Source organism: Balearica regulorum, chromosome 8, assembly GCF_011004875.1.
Source record: "Balearica regulorum gibbericeps isolate bBalReg1 chromosome 8, bBalReg1.pri, whole genome shotgun sequence".
Classification (NCBI taxonomy): Eukaryota; Metazoa; Chordata; class Aves; order Gruiformes; family Gruidae; genus Balearica; species Balearica regulorum.
In genome coordinates, this window is record NC_046191.1 from 31,965,844 (window position 1) to 31,983,101 (window position 17,258).

General features: G+C 48.6%; 1 protein-coding gene across 1 annotated transcript in view; it reads left to right on the forward strand.

Annotated features, from left to right (window-relative positions):
* The window catches only part of LAMC1 (laminin subunit gamma 1), a 68,596-nt gene extending 51,636 nt beyond the window's left edge, over nucleotides 1-16,960 (forward strand). Inside the window, exons 8-28 of the mRNA XM_075760523.1 lie at nucleotides 15-151; nucleotides 1,024-1,146; nucleotides 1,234-1,423; nucleotides 1,679-1,791; nucleotides 3,073-3,294; nucleotides 3,389-3,577; nucleotides 4,982-5,227; nucleotides 5,556-5,709; nucleotides 6,159-6,301; nucleotides 6,828-7,006; nucleotides 7,166-7,322; nucleotides 9,142-9,347; nucleotides 9,777-9,856; nucleotides 10,257-10,394; nucleotides 10,589-10,733; nucleotides 11,297-11,446; nucleotides 11,868-11,982; nucleotides 12,362-12,561; nucleotides 12,785-12,943; nucleotides 13,468-13,567; nucleotides 13,948-16,960. Of these exons, the coding sequence (XP_075616638.1) occupies nucleotides 15-151; nucleotides 1,024-1,146; nucleotides 1,234-1,423; nucleotides 1,679-1,791; nucleotides 3,073-3,294; nucleotides 3,389-3,577; nucleotides 4,982-5,227; nucleotides 5,556-5,709; nucleotides 6,159-6,301; nucleotides 6,828-7,006; nucleotides 7,166-7,322; nucleotides 9,142-9,347; nucleotides 9,777-9,856; nucleotides 10,257-10,394; nucleotides 10,589-10,733; nucleotides 11,297-11,446; nucleotides 11,868-11,982; nucleotides 12,362-12,561; nucleotides 12,785-12,943; nucleotides 13,468-13,567; nucleotides 13,948-14,204 (3,403 nt within the window). The 3' untranslated portion in view covers nucleotides 14,205-16,960. The remainder of the gene's footprint in view (nucleotides 1-14; nucleotides 152-1,023; nucleotides 1,147-1,233; nucleotides 1,424-1,678; nucleotides 1,792-3,072; nucleotides 3,295-3,388; nucleotides 3,578-4,981; nucleotides 5,228-5,555; nucleotides 5,710-6,158; nucleotides 6,302-6,827; nucleotides 7,007-7,165; nucleotides 7,323-9,141; nucleotides 9,348-9,776; nucleotides 9,857-10,256; nucleotides 10,395-10,588; nucleotides 10,734-11,296; nucleotides 11,447-11,867; nucleotides 11,983-12,361; nucleotides 12,562-12,784; nucleotides 12,944-13,467; nucleotides 13,568-13,947) is intronic.
* The last annotated feature ends 298 nt before the right edge of the window (nucleotides 16,961-17,258 follow it).

Below are 17,258 nucleotides of genomic sequence, written 5' to 3' on the forward strand. Positions count from 1 at the left end.
CTTCACATCTTCAGATGCAAACCTGGTTTTTTCCATCTGGATTCCTCCAATCCAAGGGGCTGTACCCCCTGCTTCTGTTTTGGACACTCTTCAGTCTGCACCAACGCCATCGGCTACAGTATATACAGCATCACCTCCAGCTTCGAGTTTGGTAAAATTGAGCCTTCCTTTGTATCTCAAATTGGGCTGTAGACTCAAGTCAGAAGTGATTAAAAAAAAAAAAATAAAACCTGCTCCTCCTCCTCTGTGCAAGATTGCAAACCTTGGGCAGGCAGGTCCAGGTTCCCTCTTTTGGAAGTGCTGAGTTACTGCTGAAGTTACTGGGAGCTTCCCAGTCTGCAGCTTGTTTGTTCACCTAGGGAGGAATGAATTCACAGCTCTGGCCTCGGACACCCAGCGCTAATGTACATTGTACAGGTGCAAGCAGAAATTGTAAATGTAAACCTTTTATAGCCTGAGAGCGGTGTTGGGAAGGGGGCATTTTCGCAATTTTAGAACCAAATCAGGAGTTTCTGATTGAGAGGATTGTAATCACTAGGTTTGGGGTTTACATGGCTCTAAGTAAAACACAATTGTGTTGCCCATGGGTCTGTGAGCTCAGGCGAAATCTTTTTTCATACAGTCAGTTTCCTGCGTATGCATGTTTTCATGCTGCGTAGTCTGAAAAGAACATCTTTTTAATTAAAATTCCACTGGAGAACAGTTTGTACCAAGGCTGAAGCTTTCATCAAGTCATAGGGGGACTGCAGGTTTTCCCATCTCTGCTTAAGCTCTTTAGAAAACAAGGTTTTGAACAAGTAGTTGTTGTAGGGTTCAAGTCAGCACACGAGTTAGGGGCTTAAATTGGAAAGATGATGTTTGCTGTCTACAGTCTTCTGCACAGCTTCTAAAGTCTGATAGTGCCAGTGTACAGGCTATAGGTTAGTTGTATGTGAGCAGTGTGCAGAATGACACAAGAAGTGTGTGCAAAGCTACGTTTTCAAAGAGTGTTAATTCTTACATGTTTGACTTTTTTTTTTCCAGGAGAGGACGAGTGGCGTGCTGAGCAGCGCGATGGCTCGGAAGTCTTACTCCAGTGGAGTGCAGAGACCCAGGATATCTCTGTTATCTCGGACAGCTACTTCCCCATGTATTTTGTTGCACCACGTAAGTCATTGGAGGAGCGAGGCTTTCTGTGTTGCTTGTGCCCTTTCTGTTCCATCCCCTAACTGTGAGGATTTCTTCCCCTTTTAGGAAAGTTCTTGGGCAACCAGGTTTTGAGTTACGGGCAAAACCTGACCTTCTCCTTCCGTGTGGACAGACGGGACACGCGCCTCTCCGCAGAGGACCTGGTGCTGGAAGGGGCTGGGATGAGAGTGTCGGTGCCACTCATAGCCCAGGGCAACCCCTACCCCAGCGAGAACGCACTGACCTACACCTTCAGGTGAGAGGTGGGAGCAGCTGGCACCCAGCCTGGGGTGCCCCTGGCCTCTGAGCTCTTAAGAAAACAAACTGCATTAATTTTAGCTCGGAATAGCGGTCTTATCAGGTTAGTTTGAAGCTCGCTGTCTAGCAGCATTGCATAAGTGTATGTGATGTATGTTGCAATAGTGTAGCGCTGTTGGAAAGGGTGTTTTAAAAAGGGCACAGCTGTTAGCATCTGAAAGCTTTGCTGATGATGCATGGCTCTTCTGCGTAGGCTTCATGAGGCTACAGACTACCCCTGGAGGCCTGCTCTTACGGCATTTGACTTCCAGAAGCTTCTCCACAACTTGACTTCCATCAAGATCCGCGGGACCTACAGCGAGAGAAGTAAGTTGCTGGGCAGACCCATTAGTCTAGTGCTCAGGTTGCTTTATTGTAGGGCCTGGTGACAAATAGCTGTTGCAGGTTATTTGGCAAAGCCTGTGCCGATTGCTCTTCACCTCATCTTCCTATGTAACAGCTTCTCCCGGACCTCCTGGAGAGGAGTTGGGGAGAAAGGTGCTGGCTTTCAGAGTCTGGAAGCTGAGCACCCATCACCTGCTGATTCTTTGCTTCTAAACGTGAGGGTTTTGCTGTGTTGCACAGCCCATGTCTTCCAGATTGGTAGAAATACGTAGCACAGAGTCCTGAAGGACGTGGTAGGAGAGATGTCGGGAGTTTACAACGTTTGGCCTCAGTTTCTGCTACGCTGGGAATGGTTACATCCCCTTGTTTGGCATGACAAATGGCAAGGATGAGATCTCAAAAGCGCTGCCTGTGCTGAACTTGAGCGAAAGCTCCCTGTAATGAGGGAACAAAAATTGGACGCGAATTAGGAGCGAAAATACTGGGTATTGTCATGTGAAGAAGAGTTTTTGCAGAAAGATGCAAAGGATGAATTTGCATTTGGGGAAGGTGGGAAAACTGCGAGTGTTCTCGGAGGTGGCTCATAAAGAGGAATGTGGGGTTGTGAAATGGAGAGGAGGAAAGGTGTGGAGCAAGCCATCCCCCGAGTGCTGTAGCCGCTGCTGCTATGTGGGAGCTGAGGCTCTGCTCAGTGCTCTGTAGCTGCGCAGTGGTACGAACACACTGCTGTAAGTTAAAAACCAGCTCTGTTGTGTCCAGGCTCAGTTCTGCCCCAGGGAAGGAGCTGGGTGGAGAGGGGGGAGCGTTCAAATGCCAGACAAAGGAATGGCCTGAGAGGGATAGCTGAAGAGTTTGCCCCGAGGCATGGTTTGCAGATGCTGTGTTAGAGACAGCGTATTAAAGAGATCGTCTGTCCTCCCTAGAAAGACAGGAATTGGCTGTGGTATTTGATTTAGAAATGGAAACCATATGCATGCAAAACGTAACTTATTTTAACTGACAATACTTGCTCGCATGCTGTTCTCAGCATCCTCTTCTGTATTGTTACTCTCCGCTTTCCTGCCCTGCGCGTGCCTTTCGTGAGCTGTATTGCATCTTTTCTCATCTGTCTAAACCTTCCTGGAGAGTTTCGCTTCTTGATTCACCCTACCAACTGCAAGCATCCACCCGTCTATCTCTCGTAGCATTCAGACGTGTGTCTGGTGAAGCGGCGATCAGCGCTCTCGTGGTTACAAAGCGTTTTCCCCTCTCGGTGCTTTCTAGGTGCCGGCCACCTGGATGACGTTACCATCACAAGTGCTCGCCCTGGACCCGGCGTCCCTGTGGCCTGGGTGGAGAGCTGCTCCTGTCCGGCGGGATACGAGGGGCAGTTTTGTGAGCGTTGCTCCTCTGGATACCGGCGAGAGACGCCGAGCCTCGGACCCTACAGCCCCTGCGTGCCTTGCGCTTGCAATGGGCACAGCGAGACGTGTGAGGCCGAGACAGGTAAGAAGGGCTGATAAAACAAGGAGCAGCAAGAGGGTGGTGGTTCTTTCTGAGTTGGACGATGAAGCAAAAACCATTTCCCTCTCTATTCCAGGCACGTGCAATTGCAGGGATAACACGGCAGGGACTCACTGTGAGAAGTGCAGCGATGGGTATTACGGAGATGCCACAGCAGGCACGGCCTCAGACTGCCAGCCCTGCCCGTGCCCTGGCAGCTCGAGTTGTGCCATCGTGCCCCGCACAAAGGAGGTTGTGTGCACCAGCTGCCAGACTGGCACTACAGGTGTGTTCCTACACAAAAAAAGTCTTTTTTTCAACACACCATGTGCCTGCGGAAATGTGTCTCGTATCGATTCTGAGGCTCTGACCCACAGTGAGCAGAGCCAAAAGCTGCTGTGTCTTCTGGTTAAAGTCCTTCTCCCTCCCTCAGCCCTATTTTCTGTCCTGTGCAAGGCTCAGGGCTACCCGTGTTCTTTGTGCCTATCTCATGAGAATAAAAGGGAAACAAAGGCTTAACCCGTGCCAAGCCTGAACATTTCTGTGCTATGTAGGTGAGCTGTGCTAGCTTCTAATAGAGCTCTGTTAATCGCACAGTGTTGGGCAGAAAATAGGATAGATTTTAAAGAGCCAGGAAGGCGGGTCAGACTGAAATAAAATTAGAAGATGCAATTTGCCAGCCGGAGAGGCACTGCGGGATGCTTGCAGGGGAGGGCCAGTGCCCTCCCTAGGAAAAGCAGGAAGGCTGCAGTGAATCACAAACACTGCCCAAAAAATACAAGACCAAATTTATGCTTGGCAGTTTTATAGAGAAATAGGTGAACGGATACAGATCTTCTTTCTTAGTGATAAACCGTGGAGTCCGAGCACATACCCATTAAGCAGAGCCTTTTGTTCTGCCTGCAAGCAGCAAGGAAGCCTTAGGGTGGTTGGCAGCCTCCGTGCTTCTCTGCTGATTTTACGCTTGGCATAGCAGAGTCCAAAGTACGCAATACCTGTAAATGCTTGAAATGCTTAGAAAAGCCCCTGACCAAGCACAGAGGCTGCTTGTGGGGGTTCCCATGGGTGCTGTTGCTTCGTGAACCAAAGTGGAGTCCAGGGGTCCAGGTTCCCTGCAAGTCAGGTGTCAGTAGCTCTTCTTCACTTGTAGCTATGTGATCACACAAGAGTTCCTCCTTTTTCCCCGTCACCTTCTTGGGATATGAAGGAAAAGAGGATTTGTGTGTGCGAGAACTGCCTAAGAAATGGAGCTTATAGCGAGCTGGGGAGGTCAAATCTGCAGTAAAGTGTAGGCAGCTGCTGAGTTGGATGCTTCCGTGGCTGCCCATGGAGGTTTGGCAGATCTTGTTGGCAGTGGGACTTCCTGGAGCAGTGATGCCCCATGGGGGACTACCTGCTTGGATTCTTAAATTAACAACAGATTACAACAAATAGGTTTGGCTTAAGGGGGTAGGAGGGAAAAGAGGAGCTGAAATAATTCAGAATGCAAAGTTCCACTGAAAAAGTGGCCTAAATTTAGAGATGAGGAGAGATTTGTGTGTGGTTTTGTGCACCTTTCTGGCCCCAACAGAAGGATGAAAGGGGAGGAAGCTGGAGAGTTTACTTTTCAGAAGGGGCTGCAAAGGGAGTCTGGGTGAGATGGCAGCAAAGGGCTTTCTGCTGCAGCAAGTGTGTTTCTGTCACGTCCCAGGCAAGAGGTGCGAGCTGTGTGACGATGCCTATTTCGGAGACCCACTGGGTGAAAATGGTGCTGTGAGGCCTTGTCGCCTCTGCCAGTGCAACGACAACATCGATCCCAACGCCGTGGGGAACTGTGACCGCCAGACGGGCGAGTGCCTCAAGTGCATCTACAACACCGCCGGCTTCTACTGCGACCGCTGCAAGGACGGCTTCTTCGGGAACCCCCTGGCCCCCGATCCTGCCGACAAGTGCAGAGGTGAGAGCCAGTTTCTCGTGCATTTAAAAATGGTTTTGCCCCCAAGAGCTGCCGTTTCCTGATGTGTTGTTAGGACACAACGTCAGGCTGTTGTTTGTGCCCATCAGCAGCGATGCGTGGCTTTATCCCGGTTTGGTGGTTCCAGCTTGCTAAAATGCTTGTGTTTGTGGGCGCTTACTGCCATCGAAGCAAAAGCATTGTGCGATGCAGGGGCTGGGCTGCCGTGTGTTTTGGATCTAGGTCCGTTTAGGGACTGGCTAGCAGAGTACCAATGCCACGAGGGACTTCTAACTTTCTGCATATTTCTCCATCCCTTTTATTTTTGCAGCTTGTCACTGCAATCCCTACGGCACTGTGAATCAGCAAACGAGTTGCAATCAAGTGACTGGGCAGTGTGAGTGCCTGTCTCACGTCACCGGGAGGGACTGCAGTGCCTGTGAGCCTGGCTACTTCAACCTCCAGAGCGGACGTGGCTGTGAGAGGTGATGTTCGCCTTGGTTCGGGGCAAATAGCCTGGTTTTGGGGGGCGTCCGTGCTTACCTTGTGCAGGAATGTGGTATTTGTCACAAGTAACTGGTGTGTCTCAATGCTGCTATGGGTGGGGAAGAGCAGCAGTCAAGGAGCAGCTATGAAGGCTGTACAAAAAGCCTGACTTAAAAGCTTTATAAATAGCTTTAAATCAGGGTTTTAAATAGAAAAGCGCCACGTGATTGTGTGCAGCACGGCTTGTGGGTTCCTTTTTTAGTGCAAGCACTGAGTGACCTTGCATGGTTCAAAGACTCGGTGCCTTGCCTCCTGCACATGCACGGCAGGAAAAGTGACTTTTGACAAACGGAAACACTGAGCTGTGCTCGTTGGGGCTCCTTCAGAGAGGCGCTTCACCCGTGCCTCCCTTCTGTGTCACCGCCTGACGTGCGGCTGCCTCCCCCAGGTGCAACTGCCACGCGCTGGGCTCCACTGACGGCCAGTGCGACATCCGAACCGGGCAGTGCGAGTGCCAGCCTGGCATCGCCGGCCAGCGTTGCGACAGATGTGAGGTCAACCACTTTGGCTTTGGCTCCGAAGGTTGTAAACGTAAGTCTGAGAGGCTGGAGTGAGATGGATACCCACTTCACTTTGGCATAAATACATTCTCTGAGTCTTGTCCTGCAACAGTCCTTTTTCGTAAGGTTAAATCTCTGCACAGCTACTCTGCAAATGGCCTGAATGTACAGGTTCTGTCTTGAGGAGCAACAGATCTGGTAAATGCGATTGAAAAACTGGATGATCCAAACTTTCTTCGGCGATATCCCTGCTTGTAAAGAGCTGAAGGAATTAACTGCAGTTGGTTAGAATGAACTGGGGTAGAAAATTATAAGGCTTTGCGGGAAAGGCAATAGGAACACTGTGAACACGTACAGTGAATACTGTGTCCAGCTAGACAGAGTGCCCTGCTGCCGTGCGTAGCAGCACCCCGATTGGGAGCGGGGCTCCAGCTGTGGGTCTTGTGCCCTGTTGCCCTTACAGAGGTTTTAGGATGTTGAGGGTTCGCTCTCACCCTGCAGGGTTTACCGTATTTCTGCCTCTCCTCCAGTCTGACTGAGATTTAACTTCCCCACAGCCTGCGACTGTGATCCCGAGGGTTCGCGCTCTCTGCAGTGCCGGGAGAACGGTCGCTGCGAGTGCAAGGAAGGCTTCGTGGGGAGCCGCTGCGACCAGTGCGAAGAGAACTATTTCTACAACCGCTCGTGGCCGGGCTGCCAAGAATGTCCGGCCTGTTACAGATTAGTGAAAGATAAGGTAAGGCCACAAACGCCACTGTGGGTACTGCTGGAGATGGTGGCACGTGCCCGCTTGTGCAGCAGCTTTTACACCCGTGGCTGGCTGATGGTTGCTGGAAGCAGAGAGGTTTAAAGTGCTTTGCTTATGTCATAGCTGTGCTCTGTCCCTCTCGCGTAGGTGGCGGAGCAAAGAGAGAGGTTGCAGGAGCTGGAAAATCTTATAGCAAATCTGGGTACGGGAGAAGAAACTGTAACCGATCAAGCCTTTGAAGAGAGGTTGAAGCAGGCGGAAAGAGATGTTATGGAGTTGCTTCAGGAAGCACAAAACAGCAAAGGTGAGTTGACCTGATCAGACGTGGACCAATGTGAAATGACCTCTTTGCTTGATTTTCCCTTAGGACAGAGAGGGTTTTATTGCAAGCCTATGCTGCGCATCAGGACAGAGAGCTATTTCAGATAGCGCCGAGACAGTGTACGTTGTTGTCAAAACAACAGTGGCTGTGCTTTTATCCCTGCTGTTCTCCCAGCAGTCTCTGTTGTACATGCAAAGTAAAGATCTGCCTCTAGCTCTATACATATCCAAGCATTACCTTCTTCTCCAGATGCAAAGGAGGGTTTTACCTACTTTTTAAACAAGCTGAAGACTTTCCAATATACTTATTTATTATGCTTATAAATTTGCTCAGATATCTTGGGATAAAGAACTTATTATTGGGATATCATCAGCAATCAGAATGAAGGCTTCAAAATCCTGCTGGCAAGCTTAATTATCCACTGTAAAGCGTATAATGTTCTGAAAAGTGCTCTTGTGGTGATGCAGCTATTTTTCCTGTTAAACTCTGCTTCAAAGAGATTCTTGTACTGTCACCTCTACCAGAGGACGTCTGTGAGCAGGACGTTAAGCCGCGTGACAGTGGTTTGTCCTTAGGGTCTTTTTAATGTATAAGCTGACGTGTGTTTTGGAGAAGAGCAACTTGAAGACTCTTGACTTTGCACTTGTAGATGTTCCCCTGGGAGTTGGTTCAGTGATTTCAGACCACTTTGGAAAAAATCTGTCTCCTTTGCGTGAAGCTGGGAAAAAGCTGACACAGATCTAACGCTTGCGTTTGGGAAGATTCCTGCTGGTGGGAATGATCACTGAAGCTCTTCTCAGTTTTAGCTGGGGTAGCTTTATGCTGCCTGCTCGGCATCCGTGCCTAGCTAAGCCCTGTTTAGGGAGTAGAAGGGTGGGGGTTGGAGAAAGATGAGGGAATGGATTGGGGTTTGTGGTGGCGTGTTTCATCTTTCTTTCTACCTCTTGCAAGCTAAATGCAAAAACTACCCTTGCAAAAATCTGTGCACACCTGTAGCCCTCATTCATGGTTTTCTACTTAATATGTAGTTTGTAGTATGTTTTTGAAACGTGTCGGATGTTCACATTCAATGCGTAGGACATGCTGCAAGTTCAAGGCAATGTATTTGGGAAAAATCTTAATTTTGGAGGCCTGCAGGCTTCTGCTTGTACTTCACGTCATAGTAACGTGCTCACCTTTTCAAAAGTAATTCTCCCTGGCCATGAGGCGTGTGTCTGTGCTTTATGGCTCCATTATTAAGACAGTGTTGTGGGGAGTTACCTGGTGGTCAAGAATTTTGGGAAGTTGGGGGGGGTCATAGGTCCTACAGATTGGAGAACCAAGGCTGGGTCCTCTGTCTGCCACCTTTTGTCACTGGTGTGTGGCTCAGGAGTGGCCACCATTGCCCAAAGCAGGGGGAAAACATGAAGCCCCACTATTACTGCATCTCTGCTTACCTTCTAGGAGTTAAGCTAAAGGGAATTTGCAAAGCAGATACTTCATACCTCTTGAGGAACAGCTCTGTTGGTTTTTTTTGGGTCAATGATAGCAGTGAAACATGATTCTGAACACAAAATTCCCCATCAGAGTTGGTTCCAACACCCAGCGGGACTGTCTTATTAGTAGTTAATGACTTCTCATATTTGATGCACATTCTGATGATGACTTTGATCTCAAGCTGACTTATGAAATGGCTTTGCTGGTTCCCTTTCAATAGGGGATTAACCTACCAAAGCGTTGCCTGCAGTGGTAAGCCACTGCTCCAACTTTTCTTCCTGCTGTAATTAATTTGGCTTCCTCTCTTTTGTATTGTGCATTTAAGATGTAGATCAAGGCCTCATGGATCGTCTCAAAGACATCAACAGCACACTAGTGGGTCAGCTCAACAGGCTGAGGAACATCCAGGGCACGGTGCGGGAGACAGAGAACTTGGCGGAGCAAGCCCGTGTGCGGGTGGAGGACACAGAGGACCTGATCAGCTTAGCTTCCGATATGCTTGAGAAAGCAAAGATGGCAGCTGACAATGTGGTGAGTGTGCTGCTGAGATACCACATGGGGAGAAGAGGACAGGGCATTGTCTTTTTGTGCCCCCTGGGTGTGTTTCTCTGCTTGTTCTTTCTCTCTTTTAGCAAATTTGCTATAGAAATGTCCTCTCCCCTACTGAAAATCATGGAAAGTAAATAAAGGAAGATCACCAGTGTCTGTCGTGGATTGTATCTTAGCCCCTGCTCAAAGAAACCAACTGTAAAAGCCCCTAAATAAATATCAGCACCTCTTTTTTTTTTAAGGGATAACCAGTGGTGGAAACTGCATGGGCTTAAGAAAAAAATACAGAGAAGTCAGAAGGAGGCTAGACACATCTCTAAGCATTTAGATCATGACAATAAATATTTAAAGCAAAGATGAATAAAAGATGAAAAGAGAGCTTTAAGATTTTTTTACTTTCTTTCTTTCCAGTCCATTACACCTCCGGAGTCAAGCGGGGACCCTAACAACATGACTCTATTGGCAGAAGAGGCCCGTAAGCTGGCTGAAAGGTAGGCTGTGGCAAAATGCACTCCTTACAGCCCGCATCAGGGCCCCGCTCTTCCGTACAAGGGGGAAGCGAAATTTAATTTGCTTGACATGAAACACACGCCCTTTGAGCAAGAGACTTGCACTGTGGGCGCGTGCCTACGTATCACTGAGGGCAAACACTAGACACGTGAATGAGGGACGTGTACTACCGTAGCGGCGCCTTTCAGCTGATCTCAGAGGCACTGCTGGAGCGATGCGGAGATGATCTCGGACAGCGTCTTCCATTGCAAATGTTGCAGCATCTTCCATGTGCAAATCTGGGTGAAGAAAGGAAAAGAGAGAATAAAATATGGAATTGATGACAGGAACCACTGGCTGACAATTCTAATGGCATTATTTTTCTTCTGTAATCTTATTCAGGCACAAAAAAGAAGCTGATGAGATTGTACGCATAGCCAAGGCAGCAAATGATACTTCCACAGAAGCGTATCAGCTGCTGCTCAAAACCCTGGCTGGAGAAAATCAAACTGCAAGTGACATTGATGAGCTCAACCAGAAGTGAGTCAGTAACAGAAAATTGCTTTTATTTCCTGGCTTTAGAGCAGTGGTTAAAACTAAGCCGCCTTCTGTTGTATGCTTTGGGTTTTGTGGGAGTTGTATTTCAATTTCTTAGCCTCTCTACTCTCTTAGGAAGTTCAGTTCCACAAAAAAAAAAAAAAATGTAGTGTAACTGGATCCTTGGGGTTTTTTAGGTATAATCAAGCAAGGAACATTTCTCGAGACCTAGAGAAACAGGCCAACAAGGTCCTTGCGGAGGCAGAGGATGCTGGAAACAAAGCCCTGCAGATTTACGCTAATCTCACCAGTCTGCCTACCGTGGATTCCACGGGGCTAGAGGTACGTGTGGGAAGCATCATGCGCAGCGTTTTCTAAAGATCAGTGAGGACAAGCGTTATAACCGGCGTGCCAGGTTGCTGACATACCTTGCACGTGCTCTGCTAATGTTTCTCTGCACAAGAATGGTCTGTGGAATTTTGTCGCTCTAGACATAATCCAGACTTGTGCATTTCAGCTTTTATGCAGGAGATTTGGGTGCAGGAAACCACATGCGTCAACCCCCATGCATCTGAAGGACCCAAAAAACCCTTGAGTGAAATGTTGTTTGCTGAACACCTTGGCTTGAACAGAGAAGTGTAAAAATTTCAGTTCCCTCTGAATCTTTCAGAGCTGCTCCCTCTCCTGTGCTCACTGTAGCGCAGTAGATTTTCTTGCACATGAAACTGTTTGCAACCTCTGACCCTTGTGGTATTTAGAGCTTTGAAAGCTGAGTTACAGCTGTAGCTGTAAGACAGGAACCCATCATAGCTTCTGCCTGTTTGACTGTTTAAACTGTTTTGCCACCTGTTCAGAAATTCTTTGACGTTCAGGAATCTGCATTTGTTTCTGATTTCCACCTGCAGAATGAAGCAAACAAGATCAAGAAGGAAGCGGAGGAGTTAGATCAGCTAATTGCCAGGAAGCTGAAAGACTATGAGGACTTGAGAGAAGACATGAAAGGAAAGGAGCTAGAAGTAAAGAATCTCTTGGAGAAAGGGAAGACGGAGCAGCAGGTCAGTTCTGTTTTGTGCAGGCTTTTGTTCTGTGGAGAAAAAACAAAGGAAAACACATAACTGGCCAGATAAGAAAGATTTGGTCTTATTCAGTCTTATCTTAGCAGTGCTTGTTACTTAGGAGAATTCTGAAGAATGGTCCCAGAAGGGAGATGCAAAAAGCTGGCAAAAGCAATGGCATTGAGGCTGTAAGGGAGAGTAGGAGATGTCTGTCAGGTGTGGCGTCGTCTTCGTGTTCAGAACAGTATCTCAAAAGTACCTAAATCCACCTGTTTTCCGAGGAAGGGAAGCATTGCCACTCAGGGATGAACGCTGTTGTGAATGGTGTTGGTGTTTCAGGCTGAGCGATGCTTTTTGATACCTTTTTGAAGGATGACCGTCTAAACATAATAATACGTTGATACGTGTCGTGTCTCCTTAGACCGCAGACCAGCTCTTGGCTCGAGCAGATGCAGCAAAAGCCCTGGCTGAAGAAGCTGCTCGGAAGGGCAATGGCACACTACAGGAGGCTAATACCATTCTCAGCAACCTGAAAGGTAAAGGAAAAGCACTTGCAGTGAATCCTTCAATTCCTGTGTGACAAGTCATTTGGCAGTAGGGTGTCTTGGTTAAACGGTCCATGCTATTGCCAGTACCGGAGTGTTGGGTGGGTTCTTTTGGTGTTTTTTTTTTTTTTCCTTTTAAAGAAGAAAACAGAAATGTTTTCAGTAACTAGAAATCTCCTTTTAGTTAACGTTCCTTACTTGGCGTCAGAAGACATGGAATAGGGAGAGCTGCAAGCATATACCTCCCCATGCCCCAGTTTGTCCTTCATCCCTCTAATGTCAAGGTGGCAAAGCTTGGGTAGCTTGGTCAGAGAAGCATCCCAAGGCTCTTCTGGAGCAAGTGATAAGAATCTGTTATGCCCTTTCTTAGACTTTGATAAGCGAGTGAATGATAACAAGACGGCAGCGGAGGAGGCGCTGAAAAAGATTCCTGCCATTACCCAGACCATTGCTGAAGCCACCAATAAGACACGCCAGGCGGAGCTGGCGCTTGGCAATGCCGCTGCTGATGCCCGTGAAGCCAAGGCTAAAGCAGATGATGCTGAGAGAATTGCCGGTTCAGTTCAGAAGGTGAGTCCTTTGTAGTTCTGAAGCCACCCCCCTGAGATATTGGAGTGTAACTGCGCTAACTCCTCTGTTCTAGTAATTTCTGATGAGCCCCACGTGCTTTCTGCTGTATTCCCCGCTAGGGAATGCAAAATGTGGCATGATGGGTGCATTTTGAGGAAAAGGATTGAAGGAAGGTCTGCACCTTCACCACTTTTTTCCGTCCTGTTCCCCTTGCTGGCTGTAGAGTGCTGCTGCTACCAAAGCTGAAGCCGACAAGACTTTTGCTGATGTGACGGGGCTGGCCAGGGAGGTGGATGACATGATGAAGCAACTACAGGATGCAGAAAAAGAACTGAAGCGGAAGCAGGATGATGCTGAGAAGGATATGATGATGGCAGGCATGGTAAGTAATGCTGGCAGGTGGCAGCAGCGGCAAGAAGCTGCCTTCTCCCTGCAGTCCTGGCCATGCAAGCTTTTCTCCTGCTGTCCTCTTGCCAAGACAGCACTGGGTCCAGCCAGTATTCAATCTCTTCCAAGTTTTAAGTGGGATTGAAGACATGAGGTGAGCAAAGGAGCTCTTCTGGTGGCATTAGTATAGGTTCCCTGCTGGATTTTGAGCCAGTTTTGTTAATGCAACACTTTTATTTTAACTGAAACCTGACTGTAGCCCTGTTGACTCTGTTCTGACTTTTCCTGCAAAATCCTTCTCAGTTATCAGGGATCCCCATTCTGAAATAATCAGAAAACTGGTGATTTGAAGGTTGCCAGCACTGAGATAAAGATCTCAGCACAGGGGTGTTACCCTGGAGAGAGAGGAGCCAGCGATGTGTGTGTCTAACTGCTTCACGGGCAGAGCTGTGAAGAAGAGACAGCAGTTTCATAATCCCTACGGCATCTTTTATGCGCTCTTTTTTTGATACCCTGCAGGCCTCACAGGCTGCCCAGGAGGCAGAAGACAACGCAAGAAAAGCAAAGAACTCTGTGAACGACTTGCTTACCGTCATTAATGGCCTGTTGGATCAATTAGGTAAGGCTGTCCTTAATGTCCCTTACACCTTTGAATGTTTTCCTGCTGTGGTGTGCTGGCTTCCCTGCTGGTGCTGCGCCATGAATCAAATGAGTCTGTTGACTTCTAGAAATGGGTTTTGCGTGTTTTCAGCAAGGGGTTTGGTCTTCCCCCCCCCCCGCCAGGGTGGCCTCAAAGCTTGTTGTGCAATGTTTGGCTCCGCTTTTCGGTGAGCAGAGGACAGTTCTTGAGGCTGGTCCTGTTTTAAATGCAGAGGTGACCCGATGGAGATGTTTGTCTGGGTACGGGCTCTGCTGTGTGAGCACCCAAAACCAGGGCATCAAAGGGTTTGTTGTTTTGGTTTTTTTAATGGACTTCACTGTTTGCTTCCGCCTTTACAGGGCAACTGGAGACGGTGGACTTGAACAAGCTGAATGAGATTGAAGGTACCCTGAATAGTGCCAAAGACCAGATGAAAGATAGCGACCTGGACCAGAAAGTGTCTTTCCTTGAGAGAGAAGCCAGGAAGCAAGATGATGCGATACAGGCCTACAACAGGGACATTGAAGAGATCCTGAAGGACATTAGCAACCTGGAAGACATCAAGAAGACCTTGCCGTCTGGCTGTTTTAACACCCCGTCCATTGAGAAACCCTAAGGGTGCGCTGGGGTGGGGGTTATTCCCCCGGTGAGCGGTGGAGCAGTGGTTTGGCTATGGAGTGCCTTAACACACATTACTTTCTTCAGATCCCCAACTCTTCGCTGCTCGCAGCCAGTTTTCTTTTCAAATCAGGATAAGTTGAAAGTTTGTTTTTTTTTTTTTTTTTTAAGAGAAGCAAATTAAATATCCGTCTTTGGGCATCAAAGGGGTTTTTTATATAAACTGTCTTCCTGAGCACTCTGCCTTTGCCCCTTTCTCAGACACAGTTTCCCTTTGATTAGCGCAAGGATGAGAGATGCTCTGGACTCTTTATACTGTGGTTCAGAAATAACCATGTGAGCTGTACACAGCAAGGCAAAACTAACCCTACCTTCTTCTTCTCTTCTCTTCTCCCCTCGAATCCTCGGTCCCGGAGCTCTCTGTCCCTATGAAGGAAGGGGATGGCTACCAAAGTATTACTGTAATGGCCAGTATAGCTGCACTCATTCAGATCCCTCTTCCCAACTTCTAACCCTGTGAATTTTTTTTTTTAATCATTAACTAGTGGCCAATCCGACAGCGTTGGTAGCCTTTGACAAAATAGCCGAAGCCTCTTTCTGAAATGTACTTTCTGTGATGATGCATCGCTCTGAGAAAAATGCAGCCCCTGAGAGGAGCCCTTTGGGAAGATGGGATACTGGTGGAGTGGTAGGTCTTTTACTGGTGGAGTGGTAGGTCTTACCAGCCCTGCTCCTGGTCTGTGGAGAAGTTTTGGGTCCGGTCTGTTAGTAGTAGCTACCTGCCAGGTAGCCCAGGCTGGGAAGTGTGGAAGCCCTGAGCTGCGTTCCCATCTGTAGGTGTTGCTATCGAATTGCCAGAGGATTTATTTTTATTTTTAAGCTACAAATGTCTGATCGACAGATGAGTTTGTTCAAGCAGGAAGAGTCTTGCTGAAGAGGAGAGCTGCCATCCAGAGAGCTCTGGCAGCTGCGCTGGCCTTCATGCTGCATGTCTTTGGGTGGGCAAGGGAGAGGATGCGCAGGTGGAAATGCAAAGGGCTTTCTCCCCATCCTCTTCCTGGAAGAGGACAGTGGCATTTTTCTGTCTCCTGGCATTGCTCTCGCCTTTTGCCTGTTTCTAACCTGGCAGAAAGAGCCGAGTTTACCAGCGCGCTCCTTTCTTTATGCCTACCGTTCTCCTGGTCACCGTAAAGCCACCGCAGCACAGGGACTTCCGGCTGGGCTCGGGTGGCAATTCTACCTTTCCGACGGCCGCTGCCCCCTCCCCGGCAGGCTCCCTCTCTGGTAGTGCCTCCCAGCTGCTTTACTGGTGCTGGGTGGGAGCGGCGGGGAGCCCCTCGCTCCTCCTCCGGCCCCTCTCTGAGACGAGAGCATCCTCTGCGGCCTCCTCTTTGCCTCCAGCCTGGCACCCCCCCACTCCCTCCTTGAGATCCAGTATATATCTATCCTTAAACACTATGCAACTTCGTACGTTTGCGTAGCGGGGAAGAAATTATTATCTGACACACACTGGTGCTATTAATTATTTCAAATTTATATTTTTTGTGTGAATGTGATTTTTTTTTTCCGTTTTTTTTTTATCATGATTATAGTGTGAGGAAGTCTCTCGTGTGTGCGTATGTGTGTGTAAGTATACTCAGCCATATTTCCAGAGTGGCACAGCCTGGCCTCCTCTATGTGCTTTCCCCTATAGCCATGGGGGCGCGTGCACCGTATATCACTTCTCTCCATCTTACTCCCATAGAGCTCAGTGTTTCTCCTAGCTGGGTCCTGCTTCCTTCCCTCTCCCGTGTGCTCAGCACCCGTTCAGGTATCAGCAATAACCACTCTGCCTGTTGGGTGGATGCTTTCTAGCCCTCCCTCCCAAGCCAGCCCTGATGGGTGCTGTTTACAGCACCCCATTTTGGGTCCCTCGTCCCCGGGGACGTTGTGCCAGGAAGAGAGTGGGGGCTGTGGCTTTGCTGGGAGACCGGACCCAGCGTTGAGGTGGTCAGAAAGCTGGATTTGGGGACATCTGGGGACATCTTGATACCCCTGTGCGAGGCGGGAGGCTTGGTGCGCCCTGGGGAACGGCGCTGCCGGGCAGGGGGTGTTCCCAGCAAACCCCGCACCCCTCTTGTACCCCCTTCTCTTGGAGATTCTTACACTTTTACCAGCCTGGGATTTCCCCCTGCCCACAAACACACCTAATACCCGGAGGAGAGCTTACCTGTGCTCGCCCACGCGCGTGGGACGTTGAGGTCGGTGTCTTGGCCGGCTGCTCTGGTCAGATGGCTGGCTGTAACCGCGTCACCTCTCTGCCAAGGCTGTGAGAAGAGCAGATGCGAAGATGCGCGCATGCCCTGGCTGACCTCAGGCCTAAGGTTTCCTGCTTTCTTCTCTTTTTTTTTTTTTTCTTAAGCTGTTTTTAACAGAATTTTATTTTTAAATAAAAAAAAAAATCTTTATAAGCGATCTCTTAATCACTACTGCATTACAGCCATTATTCATTGTATAAGTCCAGTTATTTCTTTACGTAATGTGATGATGCGACAGCTGCTGGTGGAGTGCTGGATGTCACAGGCGACGCGTGACAGTCCCTTCATCACCTTATTCCTGACTGTGGCCCCCTCAGTACGTGCCTTCACTCCAGCTTTTTGCCTTAATCTGTGGTCTTGCTGTCTGGGGCGGTGAACAAAATGCAACACTTGCAGTTTTTATGTATAAAACAGTATTTCTTATTTATAATAAAGTCTGAATATTTGTAACCCCTCATACCTTGGCATTGAGTATTTGCAAAGGGAAAATTTGGAAGTTCATGCGGTGGGCTGCAGATGGCCGCAGTGATTTTGGTTTCTCCCTGTGTCTACCGCCCCATTGCCGTGGCTAGGATGAATTTTACGCTGCTGGTTTTCCAGGTCTTAAAAAACAAGATGATGTTGGCGGTGCTGATGCTGTTGGAGCTGCCTTGTCCTCCTGGAAAGCCCTGGGGGGTTTGTCGGGGGGGGTGTTTCTTTACAATGCAAAGGTAAAGCAAAAACCCTAAAAAAAGAAGCTGAAATTTCTCTACCGG